Source organism: Solanum stenotomum, chromosome 8 (assembly GCF_019186545.1).
Source record: "Solanum stenotomum isolate F172 chromosome 8, ASM1918654v1, whole genome shotgun sequence".
NCBI lineage: Eukaryota > Viridiplantae > Streptophyta > Magnoliopsida > Solanales > Solanaceae > Solanum > Solanum stenotomum.
The window spans coordinates 16,870,516-16,891,426 of NC_064289.1; the positions used below are offsets into that span (position 1 = coordinate 16,870,516).

Genomic DNA, 20,911 nt, shown 5'->3' on the forward strand with positions numbered 1-20,911 from the left:
TTAAGACTAAAGAAACATGAAGGTAGATATTGTTGTGACTATTCGTAGGTAATTAGTCTTTTTTTAATGAATAAAACATGTAGGTTAATTAAAGAGTATTAATGTTCTAAAATGATATAAATAATATTGATGTATGTATGTGATTAAAATCATCAGAGGAAAATATAAGTGTGAATTGATGAATGGTTTGCGACAATTTGTTCACCAACTCTTTCTTATGTGGTACCTCGAATTTCGTGGGGTTTCGAACTTAATCAACTATTGCAACTAATAGTTGAGATTTTTTAAGAAGAAGAAGAGTATAAAACCTAAAAAAAATTGTAGTTTAAAAGAGAGAGGAAACCCATCTATTTATAGCCAACAAATAGTAGTATGAATATGTTCTTATTGTGCCTTATTAGATAAGTCGCAACCCTTCAAAAAAGTCCCTGCTCATCGGTAAAGACATAACCCTTTGAAAAAGTCACAACTCATCGGATAAGGCACAACCCTTTGGTAAAGTCACAACCCTTTGAAAAAATCACAATCGTTTGGAAAAGTCACAACTCATCGGAAATGTCACAACCCGTCAAAAAGGTCACAACCCTTTGGAAAAGTCACAACTCATCGCAAAGTCACAATCCATTAATGTGAAAAGGTATCAACTTTTAATATAACATAATTAAATAAATTGAGTATTTTTTTGTTGGGGGTATTATAGTAATACAACATTCATGTTTGGGAGTTCATGCTTTTAAGGTAGTATAGAAGATATAGATAGAAGATAGATAGATATAGATAGATATGATATATGATACGGGTAATGCGCTTTGCACACAAAAAAACTAATGCAATTATCAATCTTTCCATCAGGGGTTAATAGAATCCCAAATTGCGCTATTGGAATTCTGAACCTTTTCAACATTTGTCTTCTTTCTTCTTATCGTTTCAACCCCAACAATCAGGTATGAGAGTACATCCTCTCTCCCTAAGTCCTAACATTGGCGGAATTCATTCTAATTTTTCAGAACAGCAACAATACATTCCTGATTCCACAATGAAGAAACTCAGGAGACTTCCTCACGTATTTAACTACTTTCGGGAATTTCCGTTCTATTCTGATGCAGATGCGGCAATTGAAGAGAAGGAAGGATTCTACCATCTCATGGCGAAAATCGAAATAGAAGGATCTGGAGATGGACAAGTGAGGGCAAAGGTAGTAGAGATTCATCCTGGGGTAACGAAGATCGTTGTGAGAAAGGGAAATGGAGACGGTGAGGATGAACAATTGAATGTGGGTACATGGAGGTACAAGTTACCTGCTTCGACGATGCCGGAGTTGGCCACGACGGTATTTGTGAACGGAGAGCTTATAGTGACGGTGCCCAAGGATGACCATGGCCGTTGAGAATTTGATAATGGATCTAGACGTGTTTGGAGAGACGCTGAACTGTTCTTGTACAATAGTTAACAGTTTCACATTTTATGTATCAATTAAACAAACTACTAGTACATCAGAGTATATGCTTTCTCAAACAAAAATGATTAAACTTCAATCATGTATACGATATACCTCAACTTTAGCCACATAAAACTTCAAACATGGTATAAAGTTACATTTTGTCGAGACTAACTTTGAACGTCATCTGCGTATGTAAATGTTTGTGGTTCTATGGACATATGTCTAGGTGTCCTTTGGGTAAATGGTTTTGCGAATAGCTGGTTTAAGTTCGCATTTTTATGTTGTTTATCGCTAACTTGTTTGCTTGTACCTGCAGCTGTATTTAAACAAACATTATGGGTTTTAAGGAGTTTCCCATCGTCTCCTTTTAGCTCTGGGTTTTTTCCGTCTTCCGATCGACGTAGCTCCACATTTTTATAGTCATGCTGCTGACTAGCTTTAGACTTCAGATTATCTTCATTAGTCTTTAGCTTTTGTATCTCGTTGTCTATACTATCCACTTTTGTACAAAGTGTAGTAATAGCTTTGAGTATCTTTTCGATTGTTTCTTCTTCCTCAGTCTCAGTCTGAGTAGCTTTGTCATGATAGGTAATCTGCAATAACATTCTTATCAGTTTTTATTACTTCAATTGTAAATGTAAAATTTAATATATTTACCATTTTTTTGGTGCGGAACTGGTAGTTGAGGAATTCATGGAAGTGGTAGTGTGGTAGGTGAGTGATTTGTTTTAAAGATTTTATTGTTATAATTTTTTGCTAAGTGTCTTAATCTTAATATTTCTTTAATATTAGGTGCGAAATTCATGGTAAATATAATAATATTTATTGTAATATTCTTTCGATAGTTGTTTTAGTCTGAATATTTCATTAATATTATTTATGATATATTCTAGAAATAACATATCTTGGGTTCTTTGGTACATATATAAATTTTCCTCCATTAATTGTTCTAATAGTTTTATATCTTCCATAGATTCTATCATATATTGTAAATATTCGTAGTTCATTTTAATCTGAATTTATTTCTAAATCATACCATTCTATTCTTTCGAGGTCTAAATCATGTAGGTCTATATCATACCATTCTTGGTTCAATATATCTTCTGATTCGTTATCTTCAAATATTTTTTCCCATATTATTCTTCTTAATTCAATTATTTCTATATTTTTAAGTATACATAGGATTAAAGTTTCGTAGTTTTTAATCATTTCATCATGAATGTATGTGGTCATGTTCGTTGTTATGCAGATTTTTATTTTCAATTATTTCTTCCTATCATATCCATAATTGATTAAATTCATATTAGATCATTATGAACTAGATTTTCTTTATCATATTTTCCTGTCACTACTAGCATTGTACTTTAGCGGATACCTCCTTCTTATCAGCGTCTCAACTTTGTTTACTCCCCTAAACGGCTTCCTTGCCTACCGGTTTCAACATTAGGATGTCATAGTATAGAAGTTTTCTCCCTGTTTCCAGTGTGCTAATAAACTAGAAATCATGATTCAAATAATTCAAATACATAATAACTAACATAAATTTATTCAATCATATATATGATATTCAGGAATATATGAAATTAATTCCGCATATTTTTTGAACAATATACCTTTGCCTCTTGCTTAGCCATGCTATCTGAAATATCTGATTGGATTTCAGATTTTTCCATTAGTATTTTAAATATTTATCTTAGTTGGGAGAGTATTTTCTGAAAGAAGATTTTTATTTAGGCATTGCCTCCCTCTATGTTACATATGCGTCCCTTTATATAGAAAGGAGACGACTACTACTTTATAATTCCTATCTTATCTCTACAGTAGTGCACAATAATGTGCACGTACTATACTACTTTATGACTAATATATATCTACCTTATGACACATTATGACATATCATACCTTTTTATGACTTTTACTACTTTCTTTAATGTCCACTTACTGTTTTTACTATTCCTACTTTACACCTTGCAAAATACTATTCCTACTTTACACCTTGCAAAGTGTTTTACATTACATTACATTACATCTATCTATCTATTCACGTTTATTTTGTCTACCATCTTGTATCTTATCTTCTTTTTATCTTGTCTATATCTTATCTTGTCTGTCTGCTTCTTATCTTCATCATCTTCTTTTACTCTAAATCGACATCTGGATTTATGTTATCTTCTCCGTTGCATTTTGAACATATGTGGTCAGGATATTTGTGACCAATTAGCTTGCAATATCTGGTTAATAACTCTGCCGAAATAAATCCTATTTTTAGTGCTCTCGTCGTAGGTCGTTCTTTTGTCTTAAGTAATGACAAAATCCATCTCTGGACTTTATCCATATCTGCTTTCCTTAGCTTCTTTGAATTGGAATAAATCATTAGCTGATCTCTTGCATAGTATCTCCATATAGCGTTTCCGTTTAAATAAGTATTTGCTAGCTCCTGTATGATAGTTGATATACTAATTATTCTTTTGTTGGCATAAAAACTTGGTATCTCTATTTTGAATATCTCTTCTTGTTGTCCGATGTCCTCGGGTATAATCATATCTTTAGTTAGTCCTATCTTTATAACCTGTATTGGAGGTTTTATTTCCTCGTATAATATTTCCACTGGTGCTGTATAGAATTTTATATAAAATAAATTTCCTTTTGTAACTCTTTTGTATGTGACGAATGCCTTGTGTAGTTCTAGTATTCCACTAACTTCTTCTCCGTCGTATGTGTATACGGTATTTAACAGTCTGTAGTTGTAACATGTTCTTACTAAATTAGCATTAGTTTTTGGCTGTGCAATTAACTTGTTATATCCTTGTAACTTTTGTGTCAAATAATCTTGGTTTGGTTCTTTTGTAGTTGATCTGGGGTTAAGGTTTAAATAAGTTTGGATTTTGTGTATATTTTCGATATAGGTTCGTGTGATGTAGTTATATGTCTTTTTCTCATTTTGGTTTTGCAAACTATCTGCGTATGTAGATGTTTGTGGTTCTATGGACATATGTCTAGGTGTCCGTTGGGTAAATAGTTTTTCGAATAGCTGGTTTAAGTTAGCATTTTTATGTTGTTTATCGCTAACTTGTTTGCTTGTACCTGCAGCTGTGTTTAAACAAACATTATGGGTTTTAAGGAGTATCCCATCGTCTCCTAGGTTTTTTCCGTCTTCCGATCGACGTAGCTTCGCATTTTTATAGTCATGCTGCTGACTAGCTTTAGACTTCAGATTATCTTCATCAGTCTTTAACTTTTGTATCTCGTTGTCTATACTATCCACTTTTGTACAAAGTGTAGTAATAGCTTTGAGTATTTTTTCAATTGTATCTTCTTCCTCAATCTCAGTCTGAGTAGCTTTGTCGTGATAGGTAATCTGCAATAACATTCTTATCAGTTTTTATTACTTCAATTGTAAATGTAAAATTTAATATATTTAATACCAATCTCCTTATTTCTTTTGTTGTTACCGAATCTTGTATTTTTCTTGTTAGCCACCATTTTACTTGTGTATTATTTGTTCTTATAATGAATTTGTTATATACAATATATGGTTCAAATGATAATAAACACTTATATACTGAATATAATTCTTTTCTATTTATTTCCCATTTTATTTCTGTATTATTAAATGTTCCTGAATGATACCTGCAATGATGTTCTATCGTATTGCCATCATACCTGTATTTTAATATTCCTCCATAACTTTTTTCACTCACATTTGATTCTATTATATAAGTAAATTTTTTATTTTCATCTGGAAAGTATAGTTTAGGTAAGTTTTTACATAATAATTTTACCTTTTGTATTTGTATTTGGTCTTTTTTATCAAACTGATATTCTATATCTTTCTTTAATTTTTGTTGTAATGGTTTTAAATTCTATGCTAATTTTGGTATGTATTCTTGTAACATCCGACATTTTGAAATAATTGAAGAGGCTTAGAATTTGAAATTTTCATTTTTGGAAAGAATTTCAAAGTTTTGGAAATTTGGCTAGTATGGAAATCAGTGAATTTTTGGCCAACTTTGAGCAGTCGTAACTCCTAGCTCATGATGAGTTAGGAGTAGTTCCAGTTATGGTTGCGAAACTTGTGGAATGATTTCCAACGCCACTAAGTTTGCTCGATTCCGAGTTTGTATGAGTGAGTTATGCCCTTTGGAAGTTGGGCAGTTGGCAAGGGAATCCGCCCAGAATTTTAAGGGCATTTTGGTCTTTTCACTAACCAATTCCTTTGGTTATATTAGTGTGTTAGGCTGATTTGTGGATCATTTTTTTATCTCATTTTAAAAGAGTAAGAGCTAGGGCTTGAGAGAAGAAGAAGAGAAGAAAGAGGAGATCAAGCAAGATCGTCGTGGAAATCGTCGGGGGTGATCCCTATTAGGATGTGAGCTTTTAGTGTTGGGTGATCCTTTCCCCCCACACACCAAACTCATTTTATTATTTGAGAAAAGATTGGATTGTTGTTGAAGTTGTTGAAGTTGTTAGTTATTGTTCTTGTTGAAGTTTGTGGTTGTGCTGTTGAAGTTTCTTGTTGGTTTGGTGTATGTTTCTGGTGGTGTTTTTGAGTTGGATCTATGGTATATTGAGGGTTTTAATGATTCTAAGTGATTTGGGGAAGAAACCATTCGATTTTAGGTGAAATAAGGTGAGAAAACGAGAAAATAAACTTGCTGAAATTTCTGGGTTGGGGGCCCGGCGCGACGCGCCTGCCAGAGCGTCCCAAACTCACCTCTGAAGTTTAGGGGCTGGCGCCAGGGTCACTTGCCCCATCTTTTTGTCGTCAGTTGCCCCGTTTGAGCTCATTTAAAGTGCGCATTCACTCCCTTTCGATTCTAACAACTCTAAGCTACTTCTAAACACCTAAAAGTCATTCCTAACATGATCATAATCTTGAATTCATAATTAAAATTCAAGGTAGAGTTGAGAGTTATGTTTTTGAGAATTCTTTCGAATATTCTAAGGAAATCCCTTTGAGTCTTTGTGAGGAGTCGTCTCCAATTTCTAGTAACTTGTTTCAAGACTCGAGCAAGTGAGTAAGAAAATGAGAAGTGTCGTAAACATGAGATCATTACCCTTGAATCCATAATTCCAATTCAAGTGAAGTTAAATTCCAATTCAAGTGAAATTAGTTTCCAAGTCAAGTGAAGTTAGTTTCCAAGTCAAGTCGAGTTAGAAGTCAAATGAAATTAGAAGTCAAGCTTAGAAGTTAAGTAAGTCCAAGCAAGTCTTCAAAGTATTCAAGAGTCTTCATTGAACGTTTTAACTTCATTTTAAGGCTCAAGTTCCAAGTTAAGCATAGAGTTCCAAGTTAAGTATAGAGTTTCAAGTCAAGCAAAGAGTATAGAGTTTCAAGCTAAGTAAAGAGTCTCAAGTTTCAAGGTAAAGAGTATCGAGTTTTCAAGTTAAGTCAAGAGTTTCGAGATAAGTCAAGAGTCAAGAGTTGAGTTCATTTCTCAAAAGTAATTAGGGAATTAAGTATTTCCCAAAGAAGTTTATAAGTGTTTTCACATTCAAGTTGAGAGGAAACTGAGATTTCCAAAAGAGTTTTGAGAAGTTTGAGCACTATCACTTTTAAAAAGAAAAGATGAGTTTTGCAAAAGAGTTTCTATAATATGATTAGTATGAAAAATCGAGTATGTCATCAATGTTTAAACAGTATGGTCTCTAAATATACCATCAATGTTTAAGCAGTATGATTATCCTGAGTAATCAATGATCATATTAAAAATATGGTTTTGATTTGTTCTTTTTAAAAAGAGTTTTCAAGTGCCTTCGGGCTAAGTTTTGAGTAATTATCTCAACTAAAGAAAGATGTGTTTAAAACACTTATGAGCTAAAGTATTTTTGGGAGTAGTCTTGAACACCAAATTGGGGACACGAGTTCATATTAACTCAACTCTCCATAAGAACCATGTAGCCAAACATGGGATTTCTCGGATCATACTTTTTAGATGATCACGAAAGTTAAGCTAGTGGATCCATTAAGCAAAAGTTAAAGTAAGGTCCTATATCAATGGCAAGGTATAGGATGATCCTTGGGCAACGTGAGGTAAAACGTTGTATCACTACTTATACATGTAGTGGTGGCTGTCGGTTAGAGAACTCCCACAGTAGAAAGAGCTTGGTTCCTCGAGAAGTTCTGCTTAGTGTGGATGGGGGTATGGGACTTCATTCATGCATTGCACAAGTAGACTTCGAAAGGAAGCATGGTATTTTCATGATATTATAAATATGATTTTTACGTCATGTTTTAAATAGTTTTACAAGCTTTATATGTATATGGCATGAGTCTCATTGCTTTATATTGAGTTCAGTTATTCTTGAGTTGAACAGAGCCAAGGTAAGTTCTCTTTTGTATCCCTTTCAAGCTTAAGTTGTTGTTTAGCAGTCCAGCTCGCATACTCGTACATTCCATGTACTGATGCCAGTTGGCTTGCATCGTTTTATGATGCATACGCAGGTACCCAAGATCACATCCAGTACGCCGCTGATCCAGCTGAGCACTCCAGAGTCAGTGGTGAGCCTCCTTACATTCTAGAGGACTCAATTATTTATGTTCTTAAGTTTTGTGTTATTAGGATGTTGCGGGGTCTGTCCCAACATCCATCTCAGTATTTTAGAGGCTTCATAGACAGTCAGACAGTCAGACAGTCAGTCAGTTAGTTTTGAGTCTCTCATCTATGTATATATATTACTATTCTATTTTGAGACTCGAGTTGCCTTTTTGGCCATATTTTATCAGTTGGTTGTTTATAACCTTTCATTGCATTGAGTTATGCTTTTGAGATAAGTTTCCGCTGAGTTAAGAAAGCCAGGCCAAGGGTTCGCTTGGGGCCAACAATGGTCTCCGAGTGCCGGTCCCGCCCAGGGTGTAGGCTCGGGGCGTGACAATTCTCTTACTTGATTTACTAGTCCTAAGAATGATTGTAATTTCTTTTTTGTGTCTAGTTGTTCATTTAAGTTAATTATTTTTTGTACTATATGTGTTTGCATTTTTATTCCGTTTTTATCAATTTGTATTCCTAAGAATTCTATTTGATTTTTCATTATATCTGCTTTCTTTTTACTTAGACTTATACCTGAATATTCTATGATGTGTATAAATTTTTCTAAAAATGGCATTCCTAATAGCATATCTTTTGTAGTCAATTCAAAGTTATATATTTCTTTTATAGTTAATATCTTATCCCATATTTGTATTTTTATATTTTTTTTCCCTTATATGTGATCATGCTTCCTTCATTATTAAATCATGTTACTACTATCGGTGTTTTTAATTTTTCCCACTTATCTTCTGGTAAACAATTGTATTTACATATATTAGTTTCTGCTCCCGTATCTATCATTGGTGTATAATATCTGTTGTAATATCCTTCTATTATTATCTTTGCAAGTATGTATATTTTCATATTTTTATCATACTAAAGTCCTTTTTATTATTGCTCTTTCATTTTCATAATTTATTATTAATTGTTTGTCTTCTAGATTATATGGTTTTACTTGTTCTAGCCATTTTATTCCTAAAGTGATATTTTCATTTCCTTGATATATTTTAACTATTGGTATGCCTCCAATGATTATTTCCTTTTTTGTAGTTTCTTCGGTATACATTAATGCTTTTGGTAGTTCGGGGCATACCAAAAGATTAGAAAACATTTTCTGGAAAATGTTTTCTTCCATACCTAACACACCCTTTGCCATAGCTGAATATGCAACTTTGTAAGTTATTTGTTAACTGGAGTCTTTGTTCATAAATGTAGATGAGTGCAGGAGCTGATGTTCTGGAGGCAATTGAAGCTCCATTTGACTGCATATTTAGGTCTTCAGCAAGTGTCCAAGATATTCATCATCCTGACACATTTAGCTAACCGCCTAGAAGGCATAACTATAACCAGAAAAGGTCTCAGCGCAGGCATAGGATGCGTCACAAGGAGAACATGGATGTTTGAGCTTTCTTCAATTGACCAAGTAGCCCTCACAAATGCCCCTTGCATGTAGCTAAATTAATGCGAAAAGTAGAACTATGTGGGCGTCTTTCTGTGTTGCTGCTCTCTCCTTGATACACGGAGTCTTGCATCATAGCTGAATGAGTCATGCACCAAATCTCTAGCTGGAATTGGTATTACCTCCAAGCTGCTTGTATATATTATGGCTCCATTTGCATTTCAGTTATTCAGGGATGATGTACAGATTTCAACATAAGCTAGTTATAGAGGGTTAACACAGGGGAAGTTAACTGTTCATCTCCATTTGAAATATTTGGATGAAATCAAATTTGAGTTCTGAATTCCCAGCATGTTTTAGTTAGAAGAAATAAATTTATGGTATAAACATTTGTACTTGTTACCAATGTTTTGGTAATTCCTTTTCAATTTCTGCAAAGTTTATCTTGTCCAAGGGTATAATTGTAAGTAAAATTTTATATAGTTGTGAGCCAAATATAAGTTTAAGTTGTTAATATAGTATAATGTTTATTATTTAATGCAATGAATCAAATCAAGAGCAATAAAATTAGGAATGAGGTTATCCGAGAAAAGGTGGGAGTGACTTTTGTGGCGGATAAAACGAGGAAGAGAAATTGAGATGGTTTGAGCATGTACAAAGAAGGTGCATTGTGAGAAGTGATTAGACATGACATGGAAAATCTTTATATTACCGAAGACATGACTCTACATAAGGAGGAGTGAAGGTCGTATATTAGGGTTGAGAAATAACAGGGGTGGAGAATTGTCTAGTCTTGCGAAGGTTTAGGCTTGTTAGTGCCTCCTATTGTACTTGCCATACTCTTGCGGTTCTTAACCTATATTGTTTATGTGTTTTCGACTATTACACTATTTTACTTATATTGCTTATGTGTTTTCGATTATCACAGTATTTTTCATTCTATATCAAACCAAATCTGGTTAAAAATAATTCTCTTGTTTTTCTTGTTTCCGAAGAAATCTCCACCGCCTCAAGCTCGATCCTGTTCACTATTTTAAATCTACCTCCCCAGCTATTTCATATCTTAGAACCTCTCTTTATAACCCAAAATCCCTTTAAAAAATACAACCAAAAAACAAATGCAATTATCAATCACCATTTTTCTTCTTCTTCTGATCGTTTCAACCCCAACAATTCAGGGTATGAGAGTACATCCTCTCTACCTGAAACCAAACATTGGAGGAATTCATTCTAATTTTTCAGAACAGCAAAAACACATTCCTAATTCCTCAATGAAGAAACTCCGGAGACTTCCTCACGTATTTAACTACTTTCTGGAATTGCCGTTCTGTTTTGACGCAGATGCGGCGGTGGAAGAGAAGGAAGGATTCTTCTGTTTCATGGCGAAAATCGAACTAGAAGGAGCTGGGGATGGACAAGTGAGGGCACAGGCAGTAGAGATTCATCCTGGGGTAATGAAGATCGTTGTGAGGAAGGGAAATGGAGACGGTGATGACGATGAACAATTGAATGTGGATACATGGAGGTACAGGTTGCCTGCTTCGACTATGCCGGAGCTGGCCACAGAGGTATTGTGGACGGAGAGCTTATTGTGACGGCGCCCAAGGATGACCATGGCCGTGGAGAGTTTGATAATGGATCTAGAGGTGTTTGGAGAGACGCTGACCAACTTGTTCTTGTACAATAGTTAACTTTTTCACATTTGATGTATCAATTACACAAATTACTAGCACACCAGAGTAGATGTTTTTTCAAACAAAAATGACGAAACTTCAATCATGATATATCTAAAGTTCAGCCATATAAAACTTCAAACATTGTATAAAGTTACACTTTCTCGAGACTAACTTTGAACACCATTTGTTCGAAGTTGTTTGAAATAGTACACGCAAAACAACAAGTCCTTGCCAATTGTAACATATAAATATGTATGTTTACTTAAACAAGGTATATAATTCATCCACATAATGAATAAACTTGGGCTCTTTCTGTTCGAGCACATGGTGATGATGTATAAATGAACGAGTAGCAATGTATCAAATCATTTTTATGATGATGCTGTCCAAACTAGCTTGCATCATTCCACTGTGTACTTGTTACCTCCCATCAACATTGAGTAACTTTGCAATCAGAGTTTAGGCAGATTGGTATCATCCAGTGTCTTTTGATTCTGACTGAGATTTTGATCTTGCGAGGTACCAGAGTTAGCTGTAATAATTCAGAAATTAACTTCATGAAAACCATTGTCCAAAATTTGAAGGATTAAAAGAATTTTACATGACATTAGAAATAGAGTAGTGTATGTTCCTGCCACAAGATTTATTGAGCACTGAACCAGAATTCCAGAAATACGAAAGACAACATATAGACATCATCCTTAGAAAAAATGGTTACACATCAAGCCCAGCAATAAGAATCACAAGAACAATAACAACAATATCTATTTGGATATATCAGCCTAACATATAGGCTGCAGTAAAGCTGAGCGGTATGATAAAGGCAGAGAACCAATAACACGTATTGTTAGCTTCATTAACTTATATTTTAACATATGTTTTAATGATGCCACTAATCCTAAATGATCTGCGCCAAAAAAAAGAGACATCCAAAATCTGTGAAAAGAAGGCATGAATCAAGGAAGAATGACTTGTCTAAGATAGATTTGAATGAAGGAAAAAGAGCACACACTAACCACAAGAAAGAACAGGACACTGGGACAAATTTGAATACCTTGATTGAAGGAGAAAATCCCTTGGGTTACCTTAAGAGCAAAACACTGAAAACCAGATAAGAAGATTGCGCAACTTTTCTTCTTCTCTGATCAATCTTAGTGACATTCCAGATCAGAGATTAATTGAAGATCAACGAATTGATATCAATTCAATTCTGTCCAAGCAACGGTAAAGAAGCAGCCAAGCAATATAAAAGCAGATCATCATCACAGAAGTATTAAGCATTAGTTATTGTAATTATTAGTTACGGTAACTAAAACTGTTTTAGAGTATCAATAGAAGATTCCCCTTATTGTTTAGGAGTTCAGGTAGTAGTTAGTTTACTTAAGTTTAGCTGTAGGTTGTTCTTACTGTCGTATTTAAAGTTTGGGTACTAAATGAATATGATTATCTTTTGACTACTTTCTTTATCTGATTTTATATGATATCCGAGCCATCATAACCTCTCACGAGTCAGATTATTTTTTTTCCCATCTATGGCTGGCGAAACAATCCATTCGGTTGTCACTTCTGGTGATGTTACTGCTTCCAACAGCAGTGCTTCTGCCGCTCCCTCTATCATTCATGTGTTACAATTTAATCCTGCATCTCAGTTACCTATCAAATTGCAAGGTAACCTCAATTTCTCAACTTGGAAAGCCCAACTTGTGATGCTACTCAATAGCCATCAACTTATGGGACATCTTGACGGATCAAAACCGGCACCACCAATGAATCTTATCCACGATAACATTCTACTGCCTAATTTTTGGCATCAACTCTGGTTCTCTCAGGACCAACTGATTCAATAAACCATGACGACATCTGTTGATCCTACCATTGCGCCAACTATTGCCACGGCTCCATCCGCTCAGAAAGCCTAGGAACTTCTTCACATGGCCTACGCAAATAAGAGCTACACTCGTATTTTTAGCTTGCGAGACCAATTGTAAAATCTTAAGAAAGCTTCTAAAATCCGTTACGGAATATTTACAAGAGGTTCGCGCTCTCTCTGATGCGCTCAAAGTTGTTGGATCACCATGAACAGATGATGAACTTATTGTTAAGATTTTAAGCGGACTGGCCCTCAGTACCGTGAAATCTCGGCTTCCATAAGATCAAGGGATTCTTCCTTGAGTTTTGGAGAGTTGTTTCACAAGCTCACATATTATGAGCTTTTTCTCAAGCACCAGGATCTTGAGAAGTCATCTTCCATAATCACAGCTGCTCTCACACAGAAGATGAACATGCCACCTCAGTCTAATAGGAACAATCGTCACTTCAACAATCAACAATGGAAACCACCTGTAACTCAACAGTCCAGCAACAACAGTCAGCAAAACTGAATGTCGAATTCGAGACCATCTGTCTGCTGCCAATTGTGCCAAAAATTAGGTCACACTGCAGATGTATGTTATTCCGAATCGCACAGCCATTTTGAAGCTAAGGCCAACTTTGCTTCTGGTCTTGGGTTTTGGATTCTGGTGCGACTCATCATGTCACCACTGATCCGCACAATCTTGAAGAGTATACAGGCAATGAGGGCATATCCATGGGTGACTGTAAAACCATTCCTATTACTCATACTGGTTCATCTCTTATACAAGCATCTAATTCTGCTTTTAGGCTTTCTAACACTCTTTGTCCTCCATCAATAAAAAAAACATGATTTCTGTCGCCAAGTTTTGTCAAGACAATCTAACATCAATAAACCAACAAGCTGTAGCTCGCTCATCCTGAAGCAGAGTACAAATCAGTTGCAAATGCGCTTGTCAAACTCATATGGGTGCGCAACTTGCTCAATGAATTGCGTATCACCATTCCAAATACACCCACAATCTTTTGTGACAATGTTGGTGTCACTTATCTCTGTCATAATCTAGTGTTTCGTAGCTGTATGAAACATATTGCTGTGGACTTCTGTTATGTTAGGAACCAAGTTCAAGCACACCAGGTTCTTGTCACACACACACTCACACTTGTGATCAACTTGCCGATACATTTATGATTTACCAAGCCCTTGCCAAAACCAGCCTTTGAACAGTGTTGTTCCAAGTTAGACATTGTTGCACTATGCCTAACTTGAGTGGGTGTATTAAGCATTAGTTACTGTAATTATTAGTTACCATAATTAATACTATTTTAGAGTATCAATATAAGACTCCCCCTATTGTTTAGGAGTTCAGGTAGTAGTTGGTTTCCTTAAGTTTAGCTGTAGGTTGTTCTTAATCTGTCGTATTTAAAGTTTGGGTACTGAATGAATAAGATTATCTTTCGACTACTTTTCTGTTTTATAAAAAGAAGGTTGTGCAACTTCCCTTGGGCAAAAACCCTAGACACTCTTTTATCAGTGTATTCACTATAGTTTACTAGTGAAAAGAAAAGAAACGGAGAGATTAGAAAACTATAAGACTATAGGATGTGGCCAACAAGTAAATTGGAATATTTCAGGTCAAGGAGTCCACAACAGGCAATCTGTCTAACCATAAACACTCAAACTCTAAGGAAACCTTGTAACCCGAAGGGACTGGATTAGGCACCACATTGGTGATCTGAACTAGTATAAAAATTTGTGTCAACTGTGTCTTTTATCTCTTTATGCCTTATATAATATGTTGTTTTATCTAATTGTCTAAACTCTAGGGTAGTCAACTTGAAGAAATCAACAGTCGACCAATTATAACTTGACTAACATTCGAAAATAATTTCGATTCACCTCCTCACCCCACACCATCCTCTGTGGTTTCACATACTAATATGGTGAGACAGATCATGGATGTGACATTCAATTCTATGCTGTAGGGGCTGGGCAGAACTCTTTATGCCAGGGGATGTTATTGCTGCAATTGACCAAAACAGCACCCTACAAGAGATCCTTGAGTGATCCATTCCTTTGTCTTTATGCTGATTATACCAAAGTTCCAAACTCTTAATAAGGAAGCTATTCATTTCCTTCATCTAGTTAGGACCAAGGAGCAGTTGGATAGCATTTAACTGATGCACTGGTTGTGCAATAAATAATTCCTCTTTCATACTCTTTCCAAGGCTCTCCAATTTTATTTTCGGGTCATATTGCAGTTTAGTTTGCACCAAGTGTTTTTGGTATTTGTTGACAACAGGAAGCACTGAAATAGACAAAACTTACAATGCGCAGATGTATATATTTGTATCATGAAATAGACAATACTTAAAACAAAATAAACACATTTGCACATAAATATCTTGCTCAAATACAGATATTCAAGTCAAAGTGATAGGTCAACACAAACACGACTATGACAAGGCAGAGAAGTTACCAGTGCTATCCACACAGATTTCCTTTTTGAATGCATCTTGAATGCTGACTCCTTTCATAAGCTGATATGATTATCAAATTGGTCATTCTAGTAACTGTAAACCTCAAAACTGGAAAAAAGATAGCATCATAGGAAACAAAGTACCATTAATCAATTAGCTATACCTTTGCATTGATTGATTCAATACGATGCAACAACTCTTTTGCACTACTTTTTTGTGAGCCACGCAAAATACAAATGCCAACATTCAAAATCTTTTCGATGTCAGCATAAGAAGCAACAGATGTGCAAATGTTTAAAAGCTTCAAAGCATGTGGAGCCAAATCCGTCCTTGAATCACAATATCGACAGAGATACTCTGCATCCAAATTGATGCTTCCTCCGACTGTCCCAGCCATGTAACCTCGTAGAGCACACTCTAGATGGGAAACATGTCCACATATGTGGCCATCAACTACTGTAGCTTCACATCGGATGTAACTGTACCTATCATAGTCCAAAGTGATAAGCTTACGGCAAAGTATACAACAGCAGTCTCCGCAAAAACCAGGCTCACTGCAACAGAGATCACAAAATCTGGTGCCCGTCAAAGGATTTTCTGCTGTTAAACTTCTACAGATTCGGTTACCAGCCTTACAAGTAATGGCTCCGAAAGGAGAATCAGACAGTAAAGGCTGCATTTTTGTCCCTGAAGATGTAGTCCTCTCTTTCGTATCTGAGTCAAAACCAATATCTAAATAATGAAAAAAAATTGGCATAAGGTTAGTAAACTATCAGTAGTGGGTGGAGCCAGGATTTCAAGCAGATTCAACAACTTACGATACGCAAAAAAAATCATTTTCCCTATCTATATGGAGTAATTTTTCAACGAAGCTCTGTCCCTGACTACGTGCACAGACTGTATAATCATGGACAAAATTCACTTCAAAAATAAAAAGATCCACCAAAAGGGAAGAAAAAAAATAAAAATTTGTGTGGACTGACTAGATACTTGTTATGAATAGGAAACCAAGCTCAAATCACCATTTTCTTAAAAATCCAAATTCTTGAGAAAACTCAAAAAGTTTGACTTCAAAATTAGGAATTAAATAGCCTCTACTGATGGGGTAATAAAATCTTGAAGTAAACAGTGGGTAATAAAGATGGGGAGTTAAAAATCGTTACCCAATTGAAGAATCTCGAAAAGCCCCTTTAGAATTGCCTTTACCGAGCTTCCAAAGCTCAAAAATGGTGAAATGAGGATGAATCCCCGATTTTGGAAAGAAGAATCTATCCAAGTCACTTTTACCCTTCACAATCGCGACCCGATACCTTACAATTGCAATGAGTAATATTGGTCAACTCATTAATTGACCATCGCAATTGCGACACAAGGCTACACGATCACGATGCTCAAGATGCTATTGCGATTGCAATATCCTCCATGCGATCGTGAAGCACAAGACCATATACCAATGTGGCCGCAACCAAGAGCCTTGCGATCACAAAGATTACTTAACATGCATCAGATACAACATATCAGCAAACACCAAGACTCACCAAAATCACCTAATGAACCCTCGGGATTCATTTGGAATTTCACACACACAAGCCATATATGCTACCCAACCAAACTCGACGTTCCAGACTCAATGGAACGTCGGAACACAGATACGAAGTCTCTTTGACCCATTATCCGTTTAAGTCGCAATAAACAAACTTTTACTCAAAAACATTAAACTGCCCTCGGAACCTTTGAAAACTCAACCAAGACCTCACGTAGGACTAAAATCATCCCCTGAATCCAGTGGTGTCATCGGAATTCCAATCCTAGCGTTCAAACTCCGAATGTTGACCAAAGTCAACACTTGGCCTAATTAAACTTAAACTTCCAACTCAAGGGCTCAAATCCACGAAAAGGACTCCATAATTGAAAAAACCTACACTTCTAGACCAAATTCCGCATTCTGGAGCTGATGTAACAAACTAAAGACCCTTTCGATACTCGTAGTTCCGATTGTTGTCAAAAGCCACTTTTAACAACTTGAGGTGTCCAAAACTCTAAAACTTCCAAAAGTTTCAACTTTCCAATCCAATTTTAAAACCAACTTCATAAACTAAAAAGCATAACTTGGGAAAACTATCGAGAGGGGCAAAATGATAATTTTTCCAAAAGTGTAACACCACGTATCCAAAAGAGGAAAGCTTAATAGATTTCAAAACTCCCAGGTGTCATCCACTCGGGTCAGCCATGACCCCTGGTGTGGGCCACGGAGTGTAGGTGGGTCCATGGATGGGTGCCTTAGGAATTGTCCAGGCATGGATCACGATTGGACCTACGGACCGTAGGTGGGTCCACCACCCGTGGTCCAGGAACCATAGGTCAAGAAAAAAGTCTTTGACCATCAACCACGGTTCACCAGGACGGACCGTAGGTCCATCCACGGTCCGTCGACTGGGTTCTTTGGTTGGTAGGTCGGTCGGTCAAAGTTGACAGTTAACTTAGGGGCAGTTTGGTTTTTTCCTAATTAATTAGTTCCTATACTATGTCATTTTGCCTATATTTAGAACCCCTATATAAGTCTTTTTACCCCCAAATTCACCCCATTTCAGTCAATCTTCCAAATTCCCAAAAGAAAAACCAACTCCTCCCAAATTTTCTCTCTCTAGAACATGAAGAAGAAGATTTCACCTAGGGTTTCAAGCTAAGGATCCAAATTCTCCATTGAAGATAAGCAATTGGACTTGAGGTATGGTAGTTTTCATCCATGAATCTCTTTCATTCATAAAGTCCCCAAATTCCCCTATTTCAAATGGTAGAATTCCCCAATTAGCTAGGGTTTTATTCAATCACCATGGGTTCTTTTGATTATTGATCTTAATGATTTGATTATGTTTAAATATGCATGAATTGATGATTTAGAATGCTTTTATGATGTTTCACCTTTGAACCCATGTGAACCCCTATGTCTTCCAAATTGTGATCTCATAATGTGGGTTGTTGATTATGAAAGAGGAGTTTTATGATCTAAAGCATGAAGTAATAGAATTACATGAATTTATGATAAAAATCCCTATCTAATGTTTGAAATTTAGATTTGGTGATTGAAAACAAACTTTGAACCTTTAAAGGGCATAGTATGAGTTTATGCATGATCTTATGAAAACTATGTAAATGTTGTAAGGGTGCTTTGAGAGTGAAGTGCCAATGTTGTTGTTGTTGTTGAAAGGTTACTCTCATAAAACACTTGCAACCATGATGTGAAAGGTTTTCTCACATAGAAAGGATTCTTAGGTTGAAAGGCTATTCTCACCTAATCGAATGAATGGATAAGAGCTATCCTAATTAACTAGCTTGAACTGACAAAATGACATGTCTTTCCATGGATAATGAGAATAGGTAAGAAAATAATATTCAGTGGGAATTATGCTTAGCACCGTGTGGATATTGACATTGATATTGAAGCTCTCCGTTAGTAGAGGCTGGGTTTCTAGAAGAAGTCTCATGAGATGGAAGCTCTCCCGTTAGTAGAGGCCGGGTTTCTAGTAACAATCTCCTTATCCCATAAACTATGTGCCCTCATAGGGTGATTAGCTAGTGAATCCATTTAAGCTAGAAGTTCATGGTTCTACCTTAGGCAAGTAGAACAACCCTTCTCGGTGTGGGAGACACCGGGTGGTCATGTTTTAGCTCACATGGTCTCTATGTCGGTTAAGGTTAATTTTCCCACAACAAGATGATTAATGAACTAAGGTTACTTAAATAAGTATCTCATATGTGTTCAAAGGCTTAAAAAATGATTTAGTTTGCATTGACCATGATGTTATGACTTATGTTTTCTAACCCTCTTATACCATGTTTTAATTGGTCAATTGCATGTCATGAAATGAAATGTCCTTCTTAGCATGTTTTAAATGTTTTTATGCATAGCTATCATACTTGATGCATTTTTGTACTAATGCATACTCTTGCCTACATTTTTCTCAAATGTAGGGTCCGTCAGGCAGGGTTCCTATTTTAGTGGCTAGAGCTTGGACTTTGATTCTTTCCAAGCTTGGTGAGTCCTCATGGTTCGAGGATGGACTTTCCTTATTCTAGTTTCTCTTTCATATTTTCTTTTTTGAATATGATATATGGGCTAGGCCCACTCTCATTCGATTGTAATATATGACTGTTGAGACATCAGTTAGACTTCCATTTTTTCTATAAAACTGTTTTGGACTTAAATGTTGTTTTGCTCTTTATTGTTTTATACTTTATGTTATGATATGATAAGTGGCTTGTATGGAGTCTTTCAGGGTTTTATACGCCATGTTACATCTAGGGGTACCCCTGGGTCGTGACAAAAAGTTTTAAAAATGACCTGCAGGGTCATTACACGAGGTTGTGATGGTTCAGACACATACAGAGAAGATGCACATATGATTTAGTGCAGAAGTGTGAGAGGTTGGCTATGAATGGTTTCAAGAGATCGAGTAGGGGTAGGCGAATGAAGCATTAGGGAGATGTGATTAGACATGATTTGTTACAACTTAATCTTACCGAGGACATGACCTTAGATAGGGGTTATGGAGGTCACAAATTTGGGTAGAAGGTAAGTTAGATAGTTAAGTGTTTCCTTACTTATTTCTCTATATTATTAGTCGTTGGATTATCCTTGTAGTTTTTTGTCTTTGAATTTGGTAATATTTTTTAGAATTGGTAATAATGTATACTTCAACATTAACGATATGTTGGGGACCTTTTAGAAAGTCAGAAAAGAACAAAAAGTGTAATACGTAGAGAAAATGATCCTTAAAATTAACTATTCTCCGTTAAAAACTAACATCTCCCCCCCAAACTCATCTCTCTTCTCTCCTTGCCCACTCCTCTCTGGTTCTTTACTGCATATTCTTTCTGAATAAGAGGATCTTAGTCCATCGCATATATATTGATGCCTATTCAAGCTCACACATAACTTTTGCAACTTAATTTTTTCTTCTTCTTTGTTTAAGTAATTTCTTGCTTTTGGGACAACTGGAAAATACACCAGACTCAGTGAAGGGGTAAAAAGAAAAAAGCACACCTATTGATTTCATTTTTCGTTAAATTAACCCACTAGCTAATCCAATCCAAAAATCATTCAATTCACCCAAAAGAGATTATAAATTTATAGTAATAAAATAATAGAGAATTTTTTATGTGTGTATATCATCCATAAGCATGGCTATGCTACTGCTCTGTAACATTATATTTCAAATTTTATTTTGTGTATCGTCCTCGAAGGAATAACTCTTTCTAAATTTTTTTTTTGAATTCAACTAAAATATAGTCATTCATATCATTAACAGAAAATTGAACAAACAACTCAAATAATTAAGTACCATCAATTTTTTCTAAAAGAAGATGAAGAGTTGACAGTGAAAAAATAGCAAAAAACTAATATGAATGTAAAATTTATCAATATTTGGGATTAATTAACACAAAAGAGAAGAAAGTTAAAAATTGAAATAATGAAAAAAAAAAATTTAGGAAGAGGATTCAGTTAAAGAGAGAAATGGAAAGGGATGCAGAG

At 35.5% G+C, this 20,911-nt stretch overlaps 2 protein-coding genes and 1 pseudogene across 2 annotated transcripts in view; 2 read left to right on the forward strand and 1 right to left on the reverse strand.

The window, feature by feature from the left end:
• The first annotated feature begins 946 nt into the window (after positions 1 to 946).
• LOC125874465 (uncharacterized) lies at positions 947 to 1,387 on the forward strand. The gene has a single exon (XM_049555359.1). It carries the CDS (start codon positions 947 to 949, stop codon positions 1,385 to 1,387), a length of 441 nt encoding a protein of 146 aa, XP_049411316.1.
• A 9,134-nt stretch (positions 1,388 to 10,521) lies between these two features.
• On the forward strand, positions 10,522 to 11,057 carry LOC125874470 (uncharacterized; annotated as a pseudogene).
• Positions 11,058 to 15,039: 3,982 nt separating this feature from the next.
• The window catches only part of LOC125873554 (uncharacterized), a 12,141-nt gene continuing 6,269 nt past the window's right edge, over positions 15,040 to 20,911 (reverse strand). The window contains exons 2-4 of the mRNA XM_049554462.1: positions 15,542 to 16,110; positions 15,378 to 15,438; positions 15,040 to 15,206 (exon numbers count right to left, since the gene is read on the reverse strand). Of these exons, the coding sequence (XP_049410419.1) occupies positions 15,040 to 15,206; positions 15,378 to 15,438; positions 15,542 to 16,110 (797 nt within the window). The remainder of the gene's footprint in view (positions 15,207 to 15,377; positions 15,439 to 15,541; positions 16,111 to 20,911) is intronic.

What these genes read in the sequence shown, in the direction of transcription:
- LOC125874465 (XM_049555359.1), top strand. Translation starts at nt 947, where the DNA reads ATGAGAGTACATCCTCTCTCCCTAAGTCCTAACATTGGCGGAATTCAT.